This window comes from Saccopteryx leptura, chromosome 8 (assembly GCF_036850995.1).
Source record: "Saccopteryx leptura isolate mSacLep1 chromosome 8, mSacLep1_pri_phased_curated, whole genome shotgun sequence".
In the NCBI taxonomy this organism is placed as follows: Eukaryota; Metazoa; Chordata; class Mammalia; order Chiroptera; family Emballonuridae; genus Saccopteryx; species Saccopteryx leptura.
In genome coordinates, this window is record NC_089510.1 from 66,763,157 (window position 1) to 66,783,843 (window position 20,687).

Sequence of the window (20,687 nt, forward strand, 5' to 3'; positions counted from 1 at the left end):
ACTTTCCACCAATCACGAGGCTTTTCCTCCAACTCTGACCAATTGCGGAAGGAAAGTTTGCGCTTGGTTACCCAACTCTTGGAATTTCATTGATATAGAACTACGCGCTGGATGCGGGGCGGAGGCACCAGAACGAAGTGGGCGGGGACAGTCACTCCCAGCCAACCGTAGAGCAAACGCAATGTTTAGGAGATCTTATTTTAACTTCTGACAATCTAGGAGGAAATGGTCTTGGTTTCACAGAGGAGAGGCCGTGCAGGGCCGTGGAGGCGGACGGACTGAAGTTCGGATTCAGCTTCCACCACTTCTTAGCGGTGAGAAACCCACATCCCTTACCCACCAGTCTGAGCCCAAGCTTCTTTATTTACAAATTTGAGCTATTCAGTGGTAGTATTGTGACATTTTAATAGTAGAAAATCTTCAAACCTTCTAGCACAGCGTCTGGCACATACTAAGCACGGAATGAATAGATATTATTAGTTATAAGAACTCTGATTCACGCCCCCCCCCCCACTTTTGCTTATCTCAGTACCTAGTTGTTCACGACAAAACTCTAGGTGTGTTCCTTAATTCCTGTGTTGCATCCCCTATGCAGATATTTACCTTTAAAATATAACCCGAATTTGTCCACTACTTTCCACTACCTCTCTGGGCTAAGTCACATCATCACTCACGTGGCAAAGGCCTCCCAACTGGTCACTGGTCTCTTTGCCCCCACTCGTAATATCTCTTGTTCAATCCTGCCTGCTCCACCGCCATGAATTTTTACAAACAAAACATACCAGTTCATATCATTCCCTTGCCTACAGATCTCAAATAGGTTTTCGTTGCACTTAGAATAAAATCCCAACTCTTTATGGTAGATTATAAAACCTTACATGTTTCCATAATGTTGGAAAAAACTTTTTCAAAGAAAAGTTTGTGTTATCTGTACCTTTATCCAATCAGTATACTCCTTACCATATTCTACCCAAACTGCTTTCCTTTCTCATTTTTCAGTACACTAAGCTCATTCCTGCCTAGGGCCTTTGCTCTACCTGTTCTCTCTGCCTGAAACACTCTTTCCTCAGATCCTAACATGGGTGACTCCTTTTAAACATAGATATCAGCTTAAATGTCATCACCTCAAAGAAGGCTTTCTTGACCAACCAATCAAAATTAGCCCCTGCTGAATCCCTTATTTTTACACCACCTTGCTTTTTTTATTATTATTGTTTCCATCCCTGCCTCCCATACTCAGGTACACTGGAATGCCAGTTTCATGACAACATGAAGCTGATTGTTCTGTTCTTATCTGTATAGAACAGTACCTTAGAATGGTGAGTAAAAGTTGCTTTGACTGTCATCTTTGTGTAACCTGACACTACTGGTCTGCCTAAGGCCAGCCAATAATGCATGTGTTCTTGATTTACACAGGAAAAATTTCCCAGGTTCAGGTGATCTTAAGAGTTATGAGTGTATTAAAGCTGGGGTCAGTGAAACAAGGAAGGGCCTATAATAGAAGGAGATCCTAGGTGGGGCTGTCTTGGTTCTCTAAAAACCTTATAGGAAAGAAATCAGTGGAAAAAGGGGGCCTTGGAGACAGGATCAGGGGGTTAGCCTGGGACAAGCTGCCGTGGTCCACTGCTCCTGTTTGCAAATCTGTGAGGACTCTTAAAATTTAGGAGATACATGCCTGTGGGTGGGGAGCGGAAGGAAGGGGGAGTAAGAGGAGAAGGGAACTAACAGCCTTGGCATCTTCCCAGTCTGGAGAGCTCATGGTCTGGGTCCTTAGGGTTTTTTTGTTTTTTTTTGTTTTTTTTGAAGAGTGGGAAGATTGCAGTAGAATATCCATAAGCTTTTCTAGGTGTGACCCCCACCCCCATCAGCCAGCCCCAGGGAATGGTACCTAAAGCTCTAAGTTGTAGTGGGGGGGGGGGGGCACCCGGGCCTGGAACCAAAACAATTAAGGCCTAAGCTCTAAGTTGTAGTGGGGGGGGGGGCACCCGGGCCTGGAACCAAAACAATTAGGCCTAAAGGTTATTTCTAAGAAGATGAGACAGCATCTGGCTGTGAATTGCTCAGCCAATTTATTCAGCTGTCTGTTTCCCCATTCTATTTGCCAAAGAATTTTCCTAGCTTTTTACTATCCTGTCTTATTTGTATGCTGGCTTTTTTATTTTTCAAGCCTCGAATCAAAATTCAACACTCCTTTCCCCAATAGTTACTATTTGATATTATCCTATTTTATTTTATTAATATGTATGAACTATTTTCCCTATTAAAATATGAACTCTAAGAAAGCAGAGACTTTATCTGTTTTGTTCACTGCTATAATCCTAGTTCCTAGCACTATGCCAAACACAGTGACGCTCAACAAATAATTGCTGTTGCAGAAAACAAAGGCATAGAATCTGTTAAGGTCACTGAGCTACTTAATGGTGGAGCCTGAATGGTAACCTAGATCTGTTCGAATAGTAGGCCCCTGCTCTTTACTTCTTGACTCATGCAGAGTTAAGAAAAAGATAAAATTATGCTTTCAGGAGGATGCCTACTAGGGGAGAGAGGCTTTATGAGGAACTAAATGCATTTTATGGTCTTTTACCTTTGTATCTCCCACACCTAGAGAGATCATAAATGAACTAAGAAAGCAGGAAAAGGCTAAAAAATCATGAAATGGTGGTGTAAATGAAGGAGTGATGTCTGCTGCAGGGTGGAATCAAAAAAAGCTTCTTGAAGGCCTGGGTTTATATCTTGGCTCAAGTCTGTGTGAGCTTAGGGGTGTATTACTGCCACCTCTCTATTCCCTAGTTTTCTCATTAATAAAACAAATGTACTTAACCTAAAGGAGTTCATGGAAGACTGAGATAATACAAATAAAGGTGCTTTACACAGTGCCCAACCTAGAATAAGCACTCTAAAATATAAACCGTCATTATTATTATTATTACTGATCAAAGCATGCTGACCTTTCCAGCAGCTGTTGCCTGCCCACAACTCTTTGGAGCAACAGAAAACTAACTTGTCCCCAGAGTTGAAAGTCTTCATACCACAATGCAGCCGGGTATGGTTCCAGGACGCAGTATCCCGGGAGTTTTTCGCTCCCGCTGAATTTTCCTCAGCGTTCTAGACTAGAAAAGCACTTGGCTGCTCTAGTAATATGGTCCTCCCTTTCTCGGTGGTGCGAGGCCTCGCGCTTGCGCGGTGTGTGCGGCTGCGGGCGGGGACGGGCCGGGAGAGCAGGGCGTGGCGGCGCACGGAGAGGTGTGACGGAGCGGCCCTGGTAGTTGCAGGTAACCGCGCCCTGAGCGGTGCTCGGGAGGGAGGGGAAAGGAGGAAAGGGAGCTGTCACGCCTCAGGGTTCGACCCAAGCTACCTTCGCGCTCCCCGGGTCTTGGTCGGCTACCGACCCTATCAGCCGGGGCTTCTCGTCTCGAAGTCCGGTCGCAGCGCTCGGGCGGCCCGCGCGGTGTCCTGCCCCAGTCAGCATCCAGGGTGGGGACGAAGCCCTCAGGAGGACCGCCGTGGGCCTCCCCATGATCTCCCCACCCGAAAAAGCGTTATCCCAGCGCCCGCCGGGGGGGGGGGGGTATGAAGAGGAAAAGAGCCCAGTGGCTGTTTGTTTACGAATTTGTTTACGAGTCCCGGAGTGGATACGAAGGGCTCATCTCTAGGATCTGGCTTTTGATTGCACTTGAGACACGAGCTCAGAACCCCACATTTGGGGGAACTGACATCTTCCTAATGTAACTTTCAGAACGATTCCCATATTTGAAAACAGCTGCCATTTACCCTCTCACACCCTTCCTTGGGATCCTGCACTTCTATTTCTTCGCTTGGACATGGCCTTATATATGGCCTCACGTCTAAAGTCATTTGTTCTGGTAGTTCTCTTTGGGATCCACTTTCATTTTTCAAAGGTTTTCCTCAAACAGTTCTTTAAGTATGTGTATTTGTAAACAACACAGTTCTCAAGTCAGACAGACTTGAATTGTAATTCAGGGCTGTGCCGATTTAAGTATGTGACTTTGGATAAGTCCTTTACCTTCTCTAAGCCTCCATTATTTCGTCTGAAAATAGGATAGTCATACGAATCTCCAAGGGTTGTGAGGATGCAAAGAGGTGAAATATGAAAAATATTTAGCATGCTGTCTGGCATATAGTAAGCACTCAACTGATGTCAGTTATTTTTTGAACAGAAAATACTCCAAAGAAGTTTCTTAGAATCAAATGCAAAATATAATAATAAAACATTTTTCATCAGTCATATAAGAATGTTTTTGTAAGTGGTGTTACTTAGTGCAAGGAGTGTTCAGTGAAGAGAGTATCTTAGATCAAGTGAGGGTGCAATTTGATACAATCATTTTGGAAAGCAACAGAACTACATGTCAGGAACTTCAGAACTATTAGTTACTTCATTTCACAAATGCACATGTGAAAATTTTGTCTTGGAAATAATTCTAATGCAGAAAATATACAGAAAGGTGGTAGTATAACATTACTTGTAGTAGATATTTAAACTTTTTTTTTTTTTTTTTTTTTTTTATAAATCAGGATACATATATTCAAAGATAACAAGTCCAGGTTATCTTGTCATTCAATTATGTTGCATATCCATCACCCAAAGTCAGATTGTCCTCTGTCACCTTCTGTCTAGTTTTCTTTGTGCCCCTCCCCCTCCCCCTTTCCCTCTCCCCCCTCCCCCCCCCCCCCCGAACCACCACACTCGTATCAATTAAGATCCCACCATTTTGCTGTAAATGATCCGATGTCATCATTTCTTATGGCTGAGTAGTATTCCATAGTGTATATGTGCCACATCTTCTTTATCCAGTCATCTATTGATGGGCTTTTTGGTTGTTTCCACGTCCTGGCCACTGTGAACAATGCTGCAATGAACATGGGGCTGCATGTGTCTTTACGTATCAATGTTTCTGAGTTTTGGGGGTATATACCCAGTAGAGGGATTGCTGGGTCATAAGGAAGTTCTATTTTCAGTTTTTTGAAGAACCACCATACTTTCTTCCATAATGATTGTACTACTTTACATTCCCACCAACAATGTATGAGGGTTCCTTTTTCTCCACAGCCTCTCCAACATTTGCTATTACCTGTCTTGTTAATAATAGCTAATCTAACAGGTGTGAGGTGGTATCTCATTGCAGTTTAAACTTTTTAAAATGGACATTTTTAACATACACAAATGTAGAATAGGTGAGTGACCCCCATGTGCTTGCTCATGGCTCATCTTTTAGCAGTGATCAGTATTTTACCTAACTTGTTTTGTGAAAGAATGTAAACCTACTAAATGTCTGAAAACAGGAGAACAGTTGAATAAGCTGGGGTACATTTATTTGGAGTGCTATGAGGCTTTTAAAATAATATAGAATTGTATATATGGTGGTATCACAACTATAAAAATTCAAAAACTAACATCCAAGCTGGGTAGAAAATTAAGACAGATAAATGAGTACAATAAAATATTAACTAGTTTCTGTTTGGTGGCAGTGGGGGTGATTTTCTCCTTTTCTATATTTTATAAATATTCCATAAAATCATGTATTGCTGTTAAAACAAACAAAAAAATATTGCACCTGTACATGAGATCATACCTGTTACAGAGAATAGCTTTAACTTTCCTTGATCAATTTTTGCAGCCTACATTTACATGAGTATTCTTGTCATCTTGTGTTAGTGTTTCATATTGAGCTTATATGGTCAGCTAACATGTCCGTATCTTTAACCAGCCATCCATATGTGTAAGTGATTTGACTATGAAGTTTTTATTTTTTTAATTTTGACAAGCATTCCCCTTCAAGGTAGAGCAAGATTTCTTGTGAAGGAAGACTTTTTCCATTTCTTCTTTTCTTCCATCTCATACCTTATGCATTTATACACTCTTCCTAAAACAACCACTTTGAACAATTCAAATAACATAAATTTTTTTTATACAAAATTTTTCTTGTTCAGATAGATTGTAATGAAAACTTCCCCAAATAGCTATTCTGCTCTTGGTTGAAGAGCAGTTTAAAATGATACAGTACATTCAAAAACAGTTAAGGGAGGAGTCACCTTACAAGAAAATATATACAAGAGTTTTGTTTAAAATCAATTTTTGAAAAAACTTTGTTTCCTAGGTATGCAAAGAAGCCTCTTTACACAGATGTCCTTACAGATAATATGGATCAGTCCGGAGTTCTCCTCTGGGTGAAAGCAGAACCCTTTATAGTGGGTGCCTTACAGGTGCCACCTCCGTCCAAGTTCAGTCTTCACTATCTCAGGAAGATATCCACCTATGTGCGAACCCGGGCCACAGAGGGAGCTTACCCACGCCTGTACTGGTCTGCTTGGAGGCACATTGCATGTGGGAAGCTGCAGTTGGCTAAGGATCTGGCGTGGCTTTACTTTGAAATATTTGACAGTCTTACAGTGAAGACACCAGAGGAGCGCCTGGAATGGTCTGAGATTCTGTCCAGCTGCACATCTGAGGATGAAGTCGAAAAGCAGAGAAATCAGGTATGGATTAATATGTACATGTATGTGTGTACTTTGGGAAATAAACCATTTAACTTTAATTATGTTTTAATTTTTACATTAAAAATTTTTATTTTTCTAAAATACACACTAGTTTTACAGTGTGTGGTTTTAGGTTAATGACCATTGTGATCCCAGAGCACCATATTTGGATTTTAGCAGTTCCAATTGGGCAGTTGTTAATATATTTAATGAATTAGTCCTTACTTACTAATCCTTATTTACCTGCTTCCAAAGCAATAATGTTACAGGAACCCTGTGATTGAAAGAAGGAAATATTTTCATTGACTTTAAAAAGTATTTTGAGGTGACAGAGTGCTTCTGAACCACTGATATGAACTGCCTATTTTTAAGTGAGCATCTGCTATGTGCTGGGATTCAAAGATTAAAACAGCATTTCTGCTTTCATGGTTTCATGGAACTCCGTAGACTAATAGAGAAACTAATGTGTAGAGAAGTGCTCTTTAATAGTGTAAAATGGACCTGGCCGGTAGCTCAGTTGGTTAGAGCATCCTCCCGATATGCAAAGGTTGTGGGTTTGATCCCTGGTCAGGGCACATACAGGATCAGAGTGAGGTTTCTGTCCGTCTGTTTTTCTCTCTCCCTTTCTCTCTCTCTCTCAAATAAATAAGTAAATTTTAAAAATAATAAAAGCAGCAGTCTTTTTTTTAATTTTAATGGGGTGATATTAATCAATCAGGGTACATAGGTTTAGAGAAAACATCTCCAGGTAATTATTTTGACGTTTGATTATGTTGCATTCTCATCACCCAAAGTCATATAGTCTACCGTCACCTTCTATCTGGTTTTCTTTGTGCCCCTCCTCTCCCCACACCCCCCTCCCCCCACCCCCGGTAACCACCACACTCTTGTCCATGTCCCCGAATCTCATTTTTATGTCCCACCTATGAATGGAATCATATAGTTCTTAGTTTTGTCTGATTTACTTATTTCACTCAGTATAATGTTATCAAGATCTATCCATGTTGTTGTAAATGATCCGATGTCATCATTTCTTATGGCTGAGTAGTATTCCATAGTATATATATACCACATCTTCTTTATCCAGTCACCTATTGAAGGGCTTTTTGGTTTCCATGTTTTGGCCACTGTGAACAGTGCTGCAGTGCACATGGGGCTGCATGTGTCTTTACGTACCAGTGTTTTTGAGATATGGCGGTATATTCCCAGTAGAGGGATTGCTGGGTCTTATGGTAGTTCTATTTTTAATTTTTTGAGGAACAACCATACTTTCTTTCACAGTGGTTGTACTACTTTACATTCCCACCAACAGTGGATGAGGGTTCCTTTTTCTCCACAGCCTCTCCAACATTTGTTATTACCTGTCTTGTTGATAATAGCTAATCTAACAGGTGTGAGGTGGTATCTCATTGCAGTTTTGATTTGCATTTCTCTAATAGCTAATGAAGATGAGCATCTTTTCATATATCTGTTGGCCATTTGTATTTCTTCCTGGGAGAAGTGTCTGTTCATGTCCTCTTCCCATTTTTTTTAATTGGATTGTTAGCTTGTTTGTTGTTGAGTTTTATGAGTTCTTTGTAAATTTTGGATATTATGCCTTTATCTGAGCTGTTGTTTGAAAGCATCATCTCCCATTTAGTTGGCTGTTTGTTCTACTGTCAGTTTCTCTTGCTGTGCAAACGCTTCTTAGTCTGATGTAGTCCCATTCATTTATCTTTGCCTTCACTTCCCTTGCCTTTGGAGTCAAATTCATAAAGTGCTCTTTATAACCAAGGTCCATGAGTTTAGTACCTATGTTTTCTTCTATGTAATTCATTGTTTTAGATCTTATATTTAGGTCTTTGATCCATTTTGAATTAATGTTAGTACAAGAGGACAAACTGTAGTCGAGTTTCATTCTTTTGCATGTGGCTTTCCAGTTTTCCCAGCACCATTTGTTGAAGAGGCTTTCTTTTCTCCATTGTGTTTTGTTGGCCCTTTTATCAAAATTATTTGACCTTATTCATGTGGTTTTATTTCTGGGCTTTCTATTCTGTTCCATTGATCTGAGTGTCTATTATTCTGCCAATACCATGCTGTTCTTATTATCGTGGCCCTATAATATAGTTTGAAGTCAGGAATTGTAATGTCCCCAGCTTCGTTTTTTTTTCCTTAGTATTGCTCTGGCTATTTGGTTTTTTTTATAATTCCATATAAACCTGATGATTTTTTGTTCCATTTCTTTAAGAAATGATACTGGAATTTTGATGGGAATTGCATTAAATTTGTATATCACTTTGGGTAATATAGTCATTTTGACTATATTTATTCTTCCTATCCAAGAACAAGGACTATTTTTCCATTTCATTATATCTTTTTTGATTTCCCCTAACAATGTTTTGTAGTTTTCATTATCAGGTCCTTTACATTCTTTGTTATGTTTATTCCTAGGTATTTTATTTTTTTGTTGCAACCATGAAGGGGATTGTGATTTTGAGCTCGTTTTCTGATGTTTCATTGTTGGCATATAGGAAGGCAATGGACTTTTGTATATTAATTTTGTATCCTGCAACCTTACTATATTGGTTTATTGTTTCTAGTAATCTTTTTTTGGAGTCTTTGGGGTTTTCAATGTACATCTGCAAAAAGTGATACCTTTACTTCTTTTTTTCCCAATATGAATGCCTTTTATTTTTTTCTCTTGTCTGATTGCTCTGGCTAGAACTCCAGCACTATGTTGAATAAGAGTGGAGAGAGTGGACAACCTCGTCTTATTCCTGATTTTAGGGGAAAAGTCTTCAGTTTTATGCCATTTAATATGATGTTAGCTGATGGTTTATCATAGATGGCCTTTATTATGTTGAGATATTTTCCTTATATACCCATTTTGTTAAGTGTTTTAAACATAAAATGATGTTGTATTTTATCGAATGCTTTTTCTGCATCTATTGATAAGATCATATGGTTTTTGTTCTTTGTTTTGTTGATACGGTGTATTATGTTAAGCATTTTACGTGTGTTGAACCATCCTTGTGATTCTGGGATGAATCCCACTTGATCATGATGAATTATTTTTTTAATGTGTTGTATTCCATTTGCTAGTATTTTGTTTAGTATTTTAGCATCTGTATTCATTAGATATATTGGTCTGTAGTTTTCTTTTTATGTGTTGTCCTTGCCAGGTTTTGGTATCAGGGTTATGTTGGCCTCATAAAATGTGTTTGGAAATATTGTTTCTTCTTCAATTTTTTGGAAGACTTGAGTAGAATAGGAACCAAGTCTTCTTTGAATGTTTGATAGAATTCACTAGTATAGCCGTCTGGCCCTGTACTTTTATTTTTGGGGAGGTTTTTAATAGTTGTTTCTATTTCCTCCCTGCTTATGGGTCTGTTTAGGCTTTCTGCTTTTTCATGACTCAGTCTAGGAAGATTGTATTGTTCTAGGAATTTATCCATTTATTCTATATTGTTAAATTTGGTGGCATATAGTTTTTCATAGTATTCTACAATAATATAAATACTTTGTGTATCTATAATATCTGTGGTGATTTCTCCTCTTTCATTTTGGATTTTGTTTATATGAGTCCTTTCTCTTTTTTCCTTGGTGAGTCTTGCCAAGGGTTTGTCAATTTTGTTGATCTTTTCAAAGAACCAACTCTTTGTTTTATTTATTTTTTCTATAATTTTTGTTCTCTATTTTGTTTATTTCTGCTCTGATTTTTATTATTTTCTTTCTTCTGCTGGTTTTGTGTTGTCTTTGTTCTTCTTTTTCTAGTTCCTTAAGATGTGAAGTTAAGTGGTTTACTTGGGCTCTCTCTTGTTCGTTCTGTATTGATATGAACTTCCCTCTTATTACTGCTTTTGCTACATCCCAGAGATTCTGATATGTTTTATTGTTATTTTCATTTGCCTGTATGTATCTTTTGATCGCTGCGCTTATTTATTCTTTGACCCACTCATTTTTAAAAGTATGTTGTTTAGTTTCCACATTTTTGTGGGTTTGTTTACCTCCTTTTTGCAGTTGAATTCTAATTTTAAGGCTTTATGATCAGAAAATATGCTTGATATAATTTCAATCTTTCTGAATGTTATTTTTGTGGCCCAACATATGGTCAATTCTTGAGAATGTTCCGTGTACACTAGGGAAAAATGTATACTTTGGTACTTTGGGATGAAATGTCCTGTGGATGTCTATCATATCCTATTGTTCTAGAGCAGGTGTCGGGAACCCTTTTGGCTGAGAGAGCCATGAACGCCACGTATTTTAAAATGTAATTCCATGAGAGCCATACAACGACCCGTGTACATTATGCATTATCCAATAAAAATTTGGCGTCCCAGCAGACAACTGTGATTGACTCCAGCCACCCGCAATCATGAACATGAGCAGTAGGAAATGAATGGATTGTAATACATGAGAATGTTTTATATATTTACTATTATTTTTTTTTATTAAAAGATTTGTCTGTGAGCCAGATGCAGCCATCAAAAGAGCCACATGAGGCTCACGAGCCATAGGTTCCTGACCCCTGTTGTAGAGTTTCTGCTGAGAAATCTGTTGATAATCTAATAGGCCTTCCTTTATATGTTGTATTCTTCTTTTCCCTGGCTGCCTTGAGAATTTTTTCTTTGTCGGTGGTTTGTGCCAATTTCATTATGATATGCCTTGGAGTAGATTTGTTAGGTTTAAGATAACTTGGTGTTCTGTTTGCTTCTTGAATTTGAGGCTTTAGTTCTTTCCACAGGCTTGGGAAGTTCTCGTCTATTATTTGAATATATTTTCCATTCCATTTTCTCTCTCTTCTCTTTTTGATATACTCATTATTCTTATGTTGCTCTTTCTGATGGAGTCAGACTATTCCTGTACGGCTGTCTTATTTTTTTTTAATTCGTGAGTCTCTCTCCTCTTCTCTCTGTTGTACCTCTAGTTGCCTGTCTTCTATGTCACTAATTCTCTCCTCTATCTGGCCTGTTCTATTGACTAAGCTGTTACCTCGTTTTCAGTTCATGAATTGAGTTTTTCATCTCTGTTCGATTCGTTTTCATAATTTCAATTTCCTTGTTGAAGTATGCTTTCTATCCATTGAATTGTTTTCTGAGATCCCTAAATTGCCTTTCTGTGCTTTCTTGTATATCCCTGAGTATTTTTAGGACTTCAATTTTAAATTCTCTGTTATTTAACTCCAAGGTTTCTAGCTATTGAAATTTTTTTCTATAGATTTTTCCTCATCTATCTGAGCTAGATCACTGTCTTTTGTGTATCCATGATATTCGATTTCTTTTTCTTTAATGGAATTTGAGAGTGGTATTGTTAATAACACTTAACAGGAGTTGATAAAAAAAATTTTTGAGAAAATTCTGTGAAAAACTGAACATTCTATTGTGCTAAGTGGAACAAAAATACATAGAACAGAGGGCCTGGGTTGGGGGGGAGTGACAAAGAGGCAAAAAATGAGGCAAGAACCCACAAAATGCCACAAGGAAAATTTTAAAGATCAAGAATAAAATAATTTGTTTTTAAATGATGTTGAATGAGAGAAATAGTGTAAGAGAAAAGAGAAAGAGAAAAAAGAAAAAATACAGTGAAAAATGAAAATCTATTGTATTAAGTGGCAAAAAACTGTAGAATGGAGAGCCAGAGTTGGGGGAAATGCTAAAGAGATAAAAAGTGAAGTAAAAAGCACACAAAATGCCACAAAGAAAAAATTGAAATCCAGAATAAAATAATTTGTTTGTGGGTGAGATTCAAATGAGAGAAAAAGTGAAAGAGAAAAGAAGAAAGAAAAAGAGAGAGAGAAAAAAATTTAGTTTTTTGGAATGTAACATTCATAGAAAAAAAAAAAAGAATGGAAAATGAAACACCTATGGGTAATGAGGTTCAAAATGAAAAGAAAAAAAAAATAAAACGGAAAGAGGATAAAAAGTCCAAAGTGGAAGGAAAAAGAAAAGATAAAAAATGCAAGAAAAAATGGAAAAAGTTATAAAGACTGTGGATTTTTCCTGGTTTTGAGAAGTTATCTTCTTCCTTTTTCTTTCTTCTCTCTCTTTTTGACGGGTGGTGCTGTACCCCAGGTTCTGCCCCTGTGGCACCTTTAGGCAGAGATTTGCTGTTGTGTTGCTGTGGTGATGACATAAACTAGGCCTCAGTCCTGTTGGTAGTCGTTTGCAGGCTCTGACAATGGGAGAGTCCTTTTCCCGGAGCCTCTCCGCAAATCTCTCCTTCCTGAACCAGCAGCCTGGGACCCAGCTGTGAAGTTGCCCCAGCCACTGCCTGGAGAGCAAGAGGCTCTAAGAGCTGCTAATTCCCCCCTCTATACCCACTCAACGCAGGGTTCTGGGTAAGGCTTTGCCAGCCAGAGCTGCCAGCGTAATCAGGCAGGGCTGGGAGCCAATTGCCTTTCAGTGTCTTTCTATGAGCCTCCGGGCATATGTAGTATGCCTCAGCACTCCACAGGTCTGCTTTCCACAGGCTGTATGCAAGCTGCCTCCGCCACCCCCCCCCCCTTCCACAGTTCTCTTCCCCAGGAGTGTGCTTTGTTAGCCTGTATGGCTGGCGGAGGTGCTGTGCCCAGACAGGTCTGGGTGTAGAGAAGCTGGCTTTCGTGCACTTCCCACATGCTGTTGTTTGGGAAGCCGGGATTATTCAGAACTCTGGTCATAGCCCATGCAGAGGGCCACTACTGACAGTCTCCAACCCAGCGCCTCCATCCGGGAACGTCGGCACCCACACCTGAAGCGCCAGGTGGATCCACTCACACACTGCCTGCGCTCGCTGACTGGGATACCGGGAGTAAACAAGGCAACTGCTCGCCCACCTCTGCCTGGGTCTGCCGCTGGCCCTAGCTCCGTGTAGGCTGAGCCACGGGCACACTCTCTCCTGGCTTGAACATCTCTACTCTAGCCCAGCATTTTCCACGGCCCAGCCCTCACTTTCTCTCAGTTCCAAGTGAAAGCAGCCCTTGCTCAGGTCAGTGAGGAAAGCAGAATACTCTGTTCTCCGTCTTATTTCCTTCAGAGTGGGTTATATATTCAGCCACCTTTTCGCCCAGTCGTACCTTTGTTTGATGTATGCGTATTTTAGATGTTCCTGAGATTGTTTTTCTGTCTCTAGTTGTTGAATTTGTTGAAGTTTCAGGAAGAGATATCAAGAGCACTCATGGTGCCATTTCTCTGACATCACTAGCAGTTGTCTTTTAAAAAAAATAGTGTGAAATGTACAATAAAGTATGCATAACATACAGAAATAGAATAGAGAAGAGAATGATTGAGTCTGGTGATTAGGAATAACTTCACAGTGAAAGTATATTAACTAGAATAGGCTAGTTATTATAACAAGCAATCTGGCATTTCAGTGGCTTGCATGGTAACAGTTTCTTATTTATGCAACAGTGCAACCCAGGGCATCTCTGAGCTGCTATTATCCAAGTAGGCTACCTATATCTTTTGGAGCCTCTGTTAGTGAGCTTTGCTGCAGTTAAAAACAAATGACATTCCAGTGGATTACAGTAACAAAGGTTTATTTCCTGCTTATTTTACCTGTAGGCTGCACCTTAGCTATGGTTCTCTTCTAGGCTGTGGCTTGGCTCTGTGTTCTTATTTGGGGACCCAGCTTCTGTGTAGGTCATCTATTCTTGTGACAGAGGGAAGAGCAACAGAGCAAGAGGAAACTCATGATGCCTTTTAAAACTTTTGCTCAGATGTATAACATAAATTACACTGCTCACAAATATTAGGGGATCAGGGAATTTGCAGATACTCCAGTATTTTCAGCCTTCTGTATAGTGCATTTTCACCAATGAAATAAAAGTTGGTTTTGCATCTCATTGCATAATCAAACTTTCTTTGACTTGTCATTTGCTTTTCTAATTTTCTTGTTTAATAAAAACAATCAAATGCTTCTTTTTATCGTTTCATATGCATTTTGAAATATCCCCAAATTTTTGTGAGCAGAATATGACTACTTTCATTCCATTGGCTAAAATTTTGTCATATGTACATGTCTAAAATCTGAGGGGGGGGGTAAACTACTTCAGAGGAGGTAAGGAAAATTCTATGGTTCATATAAGCCCCATGAAGAATAGAGGAGCGAGGAAGTAAGGAAAATCCTATGGTTCTTATAAGTGCATAGCTGCAAATATGATACAATTTGCCACAGCCTTGCCCACAGGTCCTCACAGTCCTTCCCTTCTATTTTTGGTGGGGAGAGTTTTTGGGAGACTTGAAAGTGGTATGTGAAAATCTACCCACATTTCATTGACTATAATATAGTTATACCATGCCTAATTTGAAGGGAGACTGGGAAATGCCAGGTAATTGTGCACCCGAGAAGAAAAGATATTTAGTTAGCTTGTAGCCAGTCTTTGCCACAGGGGGTAAAATGTAAACAAGGTTTTGGGGATTGATAGGAAGTTTGGCAAGCAACCAAGAGAGGAAGGGTATTACATTTATGCATTAATCAAACATTCATTGAGTGTGCTAGCCACAGTAGAGGATACTATGGATATAGAAATGAATGAAAACTCCAAATTTTTTGAGTGCTATGTACCAGATTCTATTCTTATTAGGAATATAAAAATGAAAACAATAAGAATCTTGTAGACTCATGGGGAGGCAGGTATATGAAGAAATAATGACAATATAACAAGTAGTCGTTCAGTGGAAATATTTATAAAAATTAGCTGAGTTAAAAAGCTAATTTTGCCTGACTGGGCGGTGGTACAGTGGATAGAGCATCGAACTGGGATGTGGAGGACCCAGGTTCGAGATCCCGAGGTTGCCAGTTTGAGCACGGGCTCATCTGGTTTGAGCAAAGCTCACCAGGTTGGACCCAAGGTTGCTGGCTTGAGCAAGGGGTTACTCGGTCTACTGAAGGCCCATGGTCAAGGCACATATGAGAAAGCAATCAATGAACAACTAAGATGTTGCAATGAAAAACTGATGATTGATGCTTCTCATCTCTCTTTGTTCCTGTCTGTCTGTTCCTATCTGTCTCTGTAAAAAAAAGAAAAAAGAAAAAAGATTCTGTTTATATAATATTCTTGAAACAACTAAATTATAGATAGAGGATGAAGAAATGGTTGCCAGGGATAGAAAATAGGTGAGAGTGGGAGAGAAGTAGGTATGACCCTAACAGGGCAGCGTGAGAGATTCTATGTTGATGAGAATGTTCTGTACCTTGACAATTAATGTTAATGTCTTGGTTTTAATATTTTGTTATACTGATTTTGCAAGATGGGTAACTTGTTAAAGTGTACATGGGATTTCTCTTTTAGTTCTTACAACTGCATGTGAATCTATAATTATCTCAGAGAATTTAATTAAGAAAGCAAATTTTTAAAAATATATATAGATTCATGGGGTTCCATGTTGACAGTTGATTGAATGGGTCTAGGTGATCATGTGAATCCATATTTTTAAGTTCCTTAGCATAGTGGTTTTTAGCCAGGTTGGGAATGAGGGTGAACATTAAGTATAATCCCAGGGGTATTACTTTACTTTTTTGCCTTTCCTGTATATGTATGGGAATGCATACATAAGGTAATCATGAACTTTAAAACCTGAGCTTCATGCCTGACCAGGCGGTGGCGCAGTGGATAGAGCATCGGACTGGGATGCAGAGGACCCAGGTTCGAGACCCCGAGGTCGCCAGCTTGAGCACGGGCTCATCTGGTTTGAGCAAAAGCCCACCAGCTTGAACCCAAGGTCGCTGGCTCCAACAAGGGGCTACTCGGTCTGCTGAAGGCCTTTGGTCAAGGCACATATGAGAGAGCAATCAATGAACAACTAAGGTGTTGCAACACTCAATGAAAAACTAATGATTGATGCTTCTCATCTCTCTCCATTCCTGTCTGTCCCTGTCTATCCCTCTCTCTGACTCTGTCTCTGTAAAAATAAATAAATAAATAAAGCATTTACTACATAGACTAAAAGCAATTGTTAAAAAAAACCCAAAAAAACCTGAGCTTCCAACCACACTCTCCTTCAAATAAGAAATGACATATCAACACTTGTCAGACCAGTTTTTTTTTGTCAAACATCCTTTTAAGAATTTGATGAAGCCTGACCAGGTGGTGGCGCAGTGAATAGAGCGTCGGACTGGAATGTGGAAGGACCCAGGTTCGAGACTCCAAGGTTGCCAGCTTGAGCGCAGGCTCATCTGGCTTGAGCCAAAAAAAGCTCACCAGCTTGGACCCAAGGTCGCTGGCTCGAACAAGGGGTTACTCGGTCTACTGAAGGCCCGCGGTCATGGCACATATGAGAAAGCAATCAATGAACAACTAAGGAGTCCCAAAGAAAAACTGATGATTGATGCTTCTCATCTCTCCGTTCCTGTCTGTCTGTCCCTATCTATCTCTCTCTCTGACTCTCTCTCTGTCCCTGTAAAAAAATAAATAAATAAATAAGAATTTGATGAAAACCTGAGGCCCTCTTCCTGCAAAATGCACATACACTGAAAAATCACAATTTTGTGTTGCTCTGGTATCCTAAACTTTCTTAATAAGTTTGTTTGTTAACTGACCCCTGTGTCTTAAATAAATTCTTTCTTTTCTTTTTTATTCTTTCTTTCTCTTTCTTTCTTTCTTTCTTTCTTTTCTTTCTTTCTCTTTTTCTTTCTCTCTCTTTCTTTCTTTCTTTCTTTCTCTCTCCCTCTCTCTCTCTCTCTCTCTCTCTCTTTCTTTCTTTTTTTATTCATATTACTAAGTTTTTTTAAACTGTAATTTTAGCATGACCAGGTGGTGGCGCAGTGGATAGAGCGTTGGACTAGGATGCAGAGGACCCAGGTTCGAGACCCTGAGGTCGCCAGCTTGAGCATGGGCTCATCTGGTTTGAGCAAAGCTCACCAGCTTGGACCCAAAGTCGCTGGCTTGAGCAAGGGGTCACTCCATCTGTTATAGCCCCATGGTCAAGGCACATATGGAAAGCAATAAATGAACAACTAAGATGTCGCAACGAAAAACTAATGATTGATGAGAATGCTTCTCATCTCTCTCCGTTTGTCTGTCTGTCCCTATCTATCCCTCTCTCTGACTCTCTCTGTCTCTGTAAAAAAAATAAAAAATAAAAAATAAACTGTAATTTTAAACTTCTGAAATATTATACTTTTTAAAAGTATGTACTTCATTCTTTCTTCATCAGTTTTGGGAGAGAATTCTGTGGCCATAGATGCTACATAGCTTTCCAAGAAGGTGGCCCCGGTTTAGTTTTAGGAACTGCTACATCTGGATATCAGACACATACATGTCAAATGCTAGCAATATTTCTACACGTCTTCCTAGGATTAGCAAATTGTTATGAAATTTTTTTTAGTGTATCTGTTTAGTTGTGGACTAGTGATTGCTGTGGTTTTAGGACCTCTGTTCATCATTTATTTCCTTCTTGGACAGCTTTCAGTCAACACCCTGCAGTTCCTGCTCTTCTTGTACATACAGCAGTTAAATAAGGTCTCTCTGAGGACGTCTTTGATTGGAGAAGAGTGGCCTAGTCCCAGAAACAGATCTCAGTCTGCTGATCTGACTGAAAAATCCAGTTGTCATAATAAGGTACTGCTTAAATTTTGGTGTCTTTCTCTGAAAGAGATGATTTGTGAAGGAAATGGTTTGCCTTCATTAAAAATTATGTTGGGGTTATTCATATAAGCTATTGATTTGCTGGCTTGTTTTGTTTTGCTTTGCTTTTCACTTTTTTTACCCAAGTTATAAAAACAAAATCAATGTCTACAGTCTTAAAATAGAGAAATAATTTCAGTTCCATTGTTGACACAGAAATCACGATTTGCAGTTAAATCATTCACTATACTCTTAATAGCATTCCCATTTGTTAATTTAATGAATTGAATCTGAGTGACGTCACGGAAATGGCGCTGTGAGCAGCGCTTCCGACAGATCTCCCCAAAATCACAACAAATTTATCAACTAGAAACAGAAAAATTTATCCTCAGAGCATTCCAGAGTTCCACACAAACTGAAAGCGAAAGGACTATTATCACTTGAATCTGAGAGACGAGGGTGTGGAGGAAGCTAACTACCGCAGGGACGTTCATTCAAGCCGCGGAGGGAGTGCGCCTGTGGTGAGTCGGCCCACACTCAGGGAGCGGCAGCCTAAGTGCTGCGAGCAGCCACCAGCGCGCGCCTGGTGCCGCGGTCCGGTCACAGAGCGAGCACCACTAACGTTCCCAGCGGCCCGCGCACTGCGAGTGAGAGTCCCCAGCCACCGGTGCCCGGAGCACCCCATTTGCGCGCGCGCGCGTGCCCTGGGCATCCCACGCGCCCAGAGCGCCCTACTGGCCCGCACACCCAGGGTGCCCCATTATCCTGCGCACGGTGCGCCCCAGCCGCCAGCGGCGAGGCGAGCGGGAGAGGCCCCAGGGCGGTCTTCCCTACTTGAGAGATTCTCTCTGTGGGCGGGGCACCTCACCCAGCCATTCAAGCTAACAATCAAGCGTTGGGGGAGGGCGCGCAGGCAGCCTGAAATACTTTCTGGAGCACAGCTGCGGATCCAATCACTGAAATTAGCTTAACCCATGAAATCTGCGCACCCACGGGGCTCTAATTGATAAGATCTCTCTCAGTTCAGCGATCCAAGACAAGAGGCGTGATATTTTTTAGTTCCTCTCGCTAAAGGGGCGGGGGCAACTTCTGATTGATAGAGCCTCCATATTCAGGGATAAACGCTAACAAGAGGGACTTGACAGATAATAAGATCTATACTACACTACTCGCAAGCAGAGACTAGTGCCTCTTCTTCCCAGCCAAAACAGGCTACAAAGTGTGGAAAGCCTGGGTTGAGTGGTCCAACTGAATGCTAGGCGCTGAACAGTCACCTTGACAACAATTGACTCCCACCCCCCGCCTGATTACACTGGAGGCTCTGACTGCCAGAGCCTTTCCCAAAGCCTTGTGCTGAGTGGGGATAGAGTGGGGATTTCCTAGCTCTTTGAGCCTCTTACTCCCCAGGCAGAAGCAGTAGCAGCCTTATAGCTGGATCACCAGGCTGCTAATTCAGGAAGGGGGGACTAGGAGAGAGACTCCAGGAAAGCAAACTCTCTCATCGTTGGACCCTGCAAACGCCAACAAGCCTTGACTACCAGCAAGACTAAAGCCAATTATAGGACATTGCCATAGAATCCCATCAACTGCAAATCCCTACCTAAGTGTGACACAGGGGCAGAGCCTGGGGTACAGAGTCACCGACCAGGAAGAGGGAGAGAAAAGAAAAAGGAAGAAGGTTAACCTCTCAAAATCAAGAAAAATCCAGACTTTACAACTTGTTCCACTAATTTTGTTGTTGTTGTTTGTTTCTTCTATCTTATTGCCTTTATTATTATTATTTCTATTTCCTTCACCTCGGTCCTTTTATTCTCTGCCCATCTTATGCTTCCCTTTTCTTGAACTACACTACCCATGAGTGTTACATTTTATTTCTTTTCTTCATCCTCACCCTCCTTTAAGGTTATACTCCAAAACACTTAACTCTCACTCTCTCCTCTTTTGTTTTTTTTTTGTTTTGCTTTATTTTGTTTTTTTTCTCTTCCTTTTTTTTTCTTCCTTCGTTTTTCTCTTTTTCTTATTTTTTTCTTTCTATTCGTTTTTTCTTTTCTCGTTTTACTTTTCCTCCCATTTAATCCTCAATCACGAACAAATTATTTAATTTGGGACTCAAGGGGTTTTTTTTTGGTTTTATTTTTCTTTTTCGCTTTTGTTTTTTTGTTTGTTTGTTTATTTTTGTGGCATTTTGGATACTTTTTACGTTGTTTTTTTTTTTTTTTTTCTTTTTCATTTTTCTGAAGCTGGAAACAGGGAGTGACAGTCAGACAGACTCCCGCATGCGCCCGACCGGGATCCACCCGGCACGCCCACCAGGGGCGGTGCTCTGCCCCCCAGGGGGCGATGCTCTGCCCATCCTGGGCGTCGCCATATTGCGACCAGAGCCACTCTAGCGCCTGAGGCAGAGGCCACAGAGCCATGCCCAGTGCCCGGGCCATCTTTGCTCCAATGGAGCCTTGGCTGCGGGAGGGGAAGAGAGAGACAGAGAGGAAGGAGGGGGGGTGGAGAAGCAAATGGGCGCTTCTCCTATGTGCCCTGGCCGGGAATCGAACCCGGGTCCTCCGCACGCTAGGCCGACGCTCTACCGCTGAGCCAACCGGCCAGGGCTACGTTGCTTTTTAACTTACTAGCATTCCTCCCAACCCAAGGTCTCCATTGTATTTAGTCTTCG

At 40.6% G+C, this 20,687-nt stretch overlaps 1 protein-coding gene across 5 annotated transcripts in view; it reads left to right on the forward strand.

Annotated features, from left to right (window-relative positions):
* Positions 1 to 53: 53 nt before the first annotated feature.
* The window catches only part of TBCCD1 (TBCC domain containing 1), a 42,067-nt gene continuing 21,433 nt past the window's right edge, over positions 54 to 20,687 (forward strand). Inside the window, exons 1-6 of one of the 5 annotated variants that reach the window (XM_066347590.1) lie at positions 54 to 314; positions 1,241 to 1,319; positions 3,168 to 3,272; positions 3,737 to 3,863; positions 6,117 to 6,495; positions 17,858 to 18,013. In XM_066347590.1, the coding sequence (XP_066203687.1) occupies positions 6,160 to 6,495; positions 17,858 to 18,013 (492 nt within the window). In that variant the 5' untranslated portion in view covers positions 54 to 314; positions 1,241 to 1,319; positions 3,168 to 3,272; positions 3,737 to 3,863; positions 6,117 to 6,159. The remainder of the gene's footprint in view (positions 315 to 1,240; positions 1,320 to 3,167; positions 3,273 to 3,736; positions 3,864 to 6,116; positions 6,496 to 17,857; positions 18,014 to 20,687) is intronic. The other 4 variants (XM_066347591.1, XM_066347587.1, XM_066347588.1 and 1 more) reach the window with 4 other exon arrangements.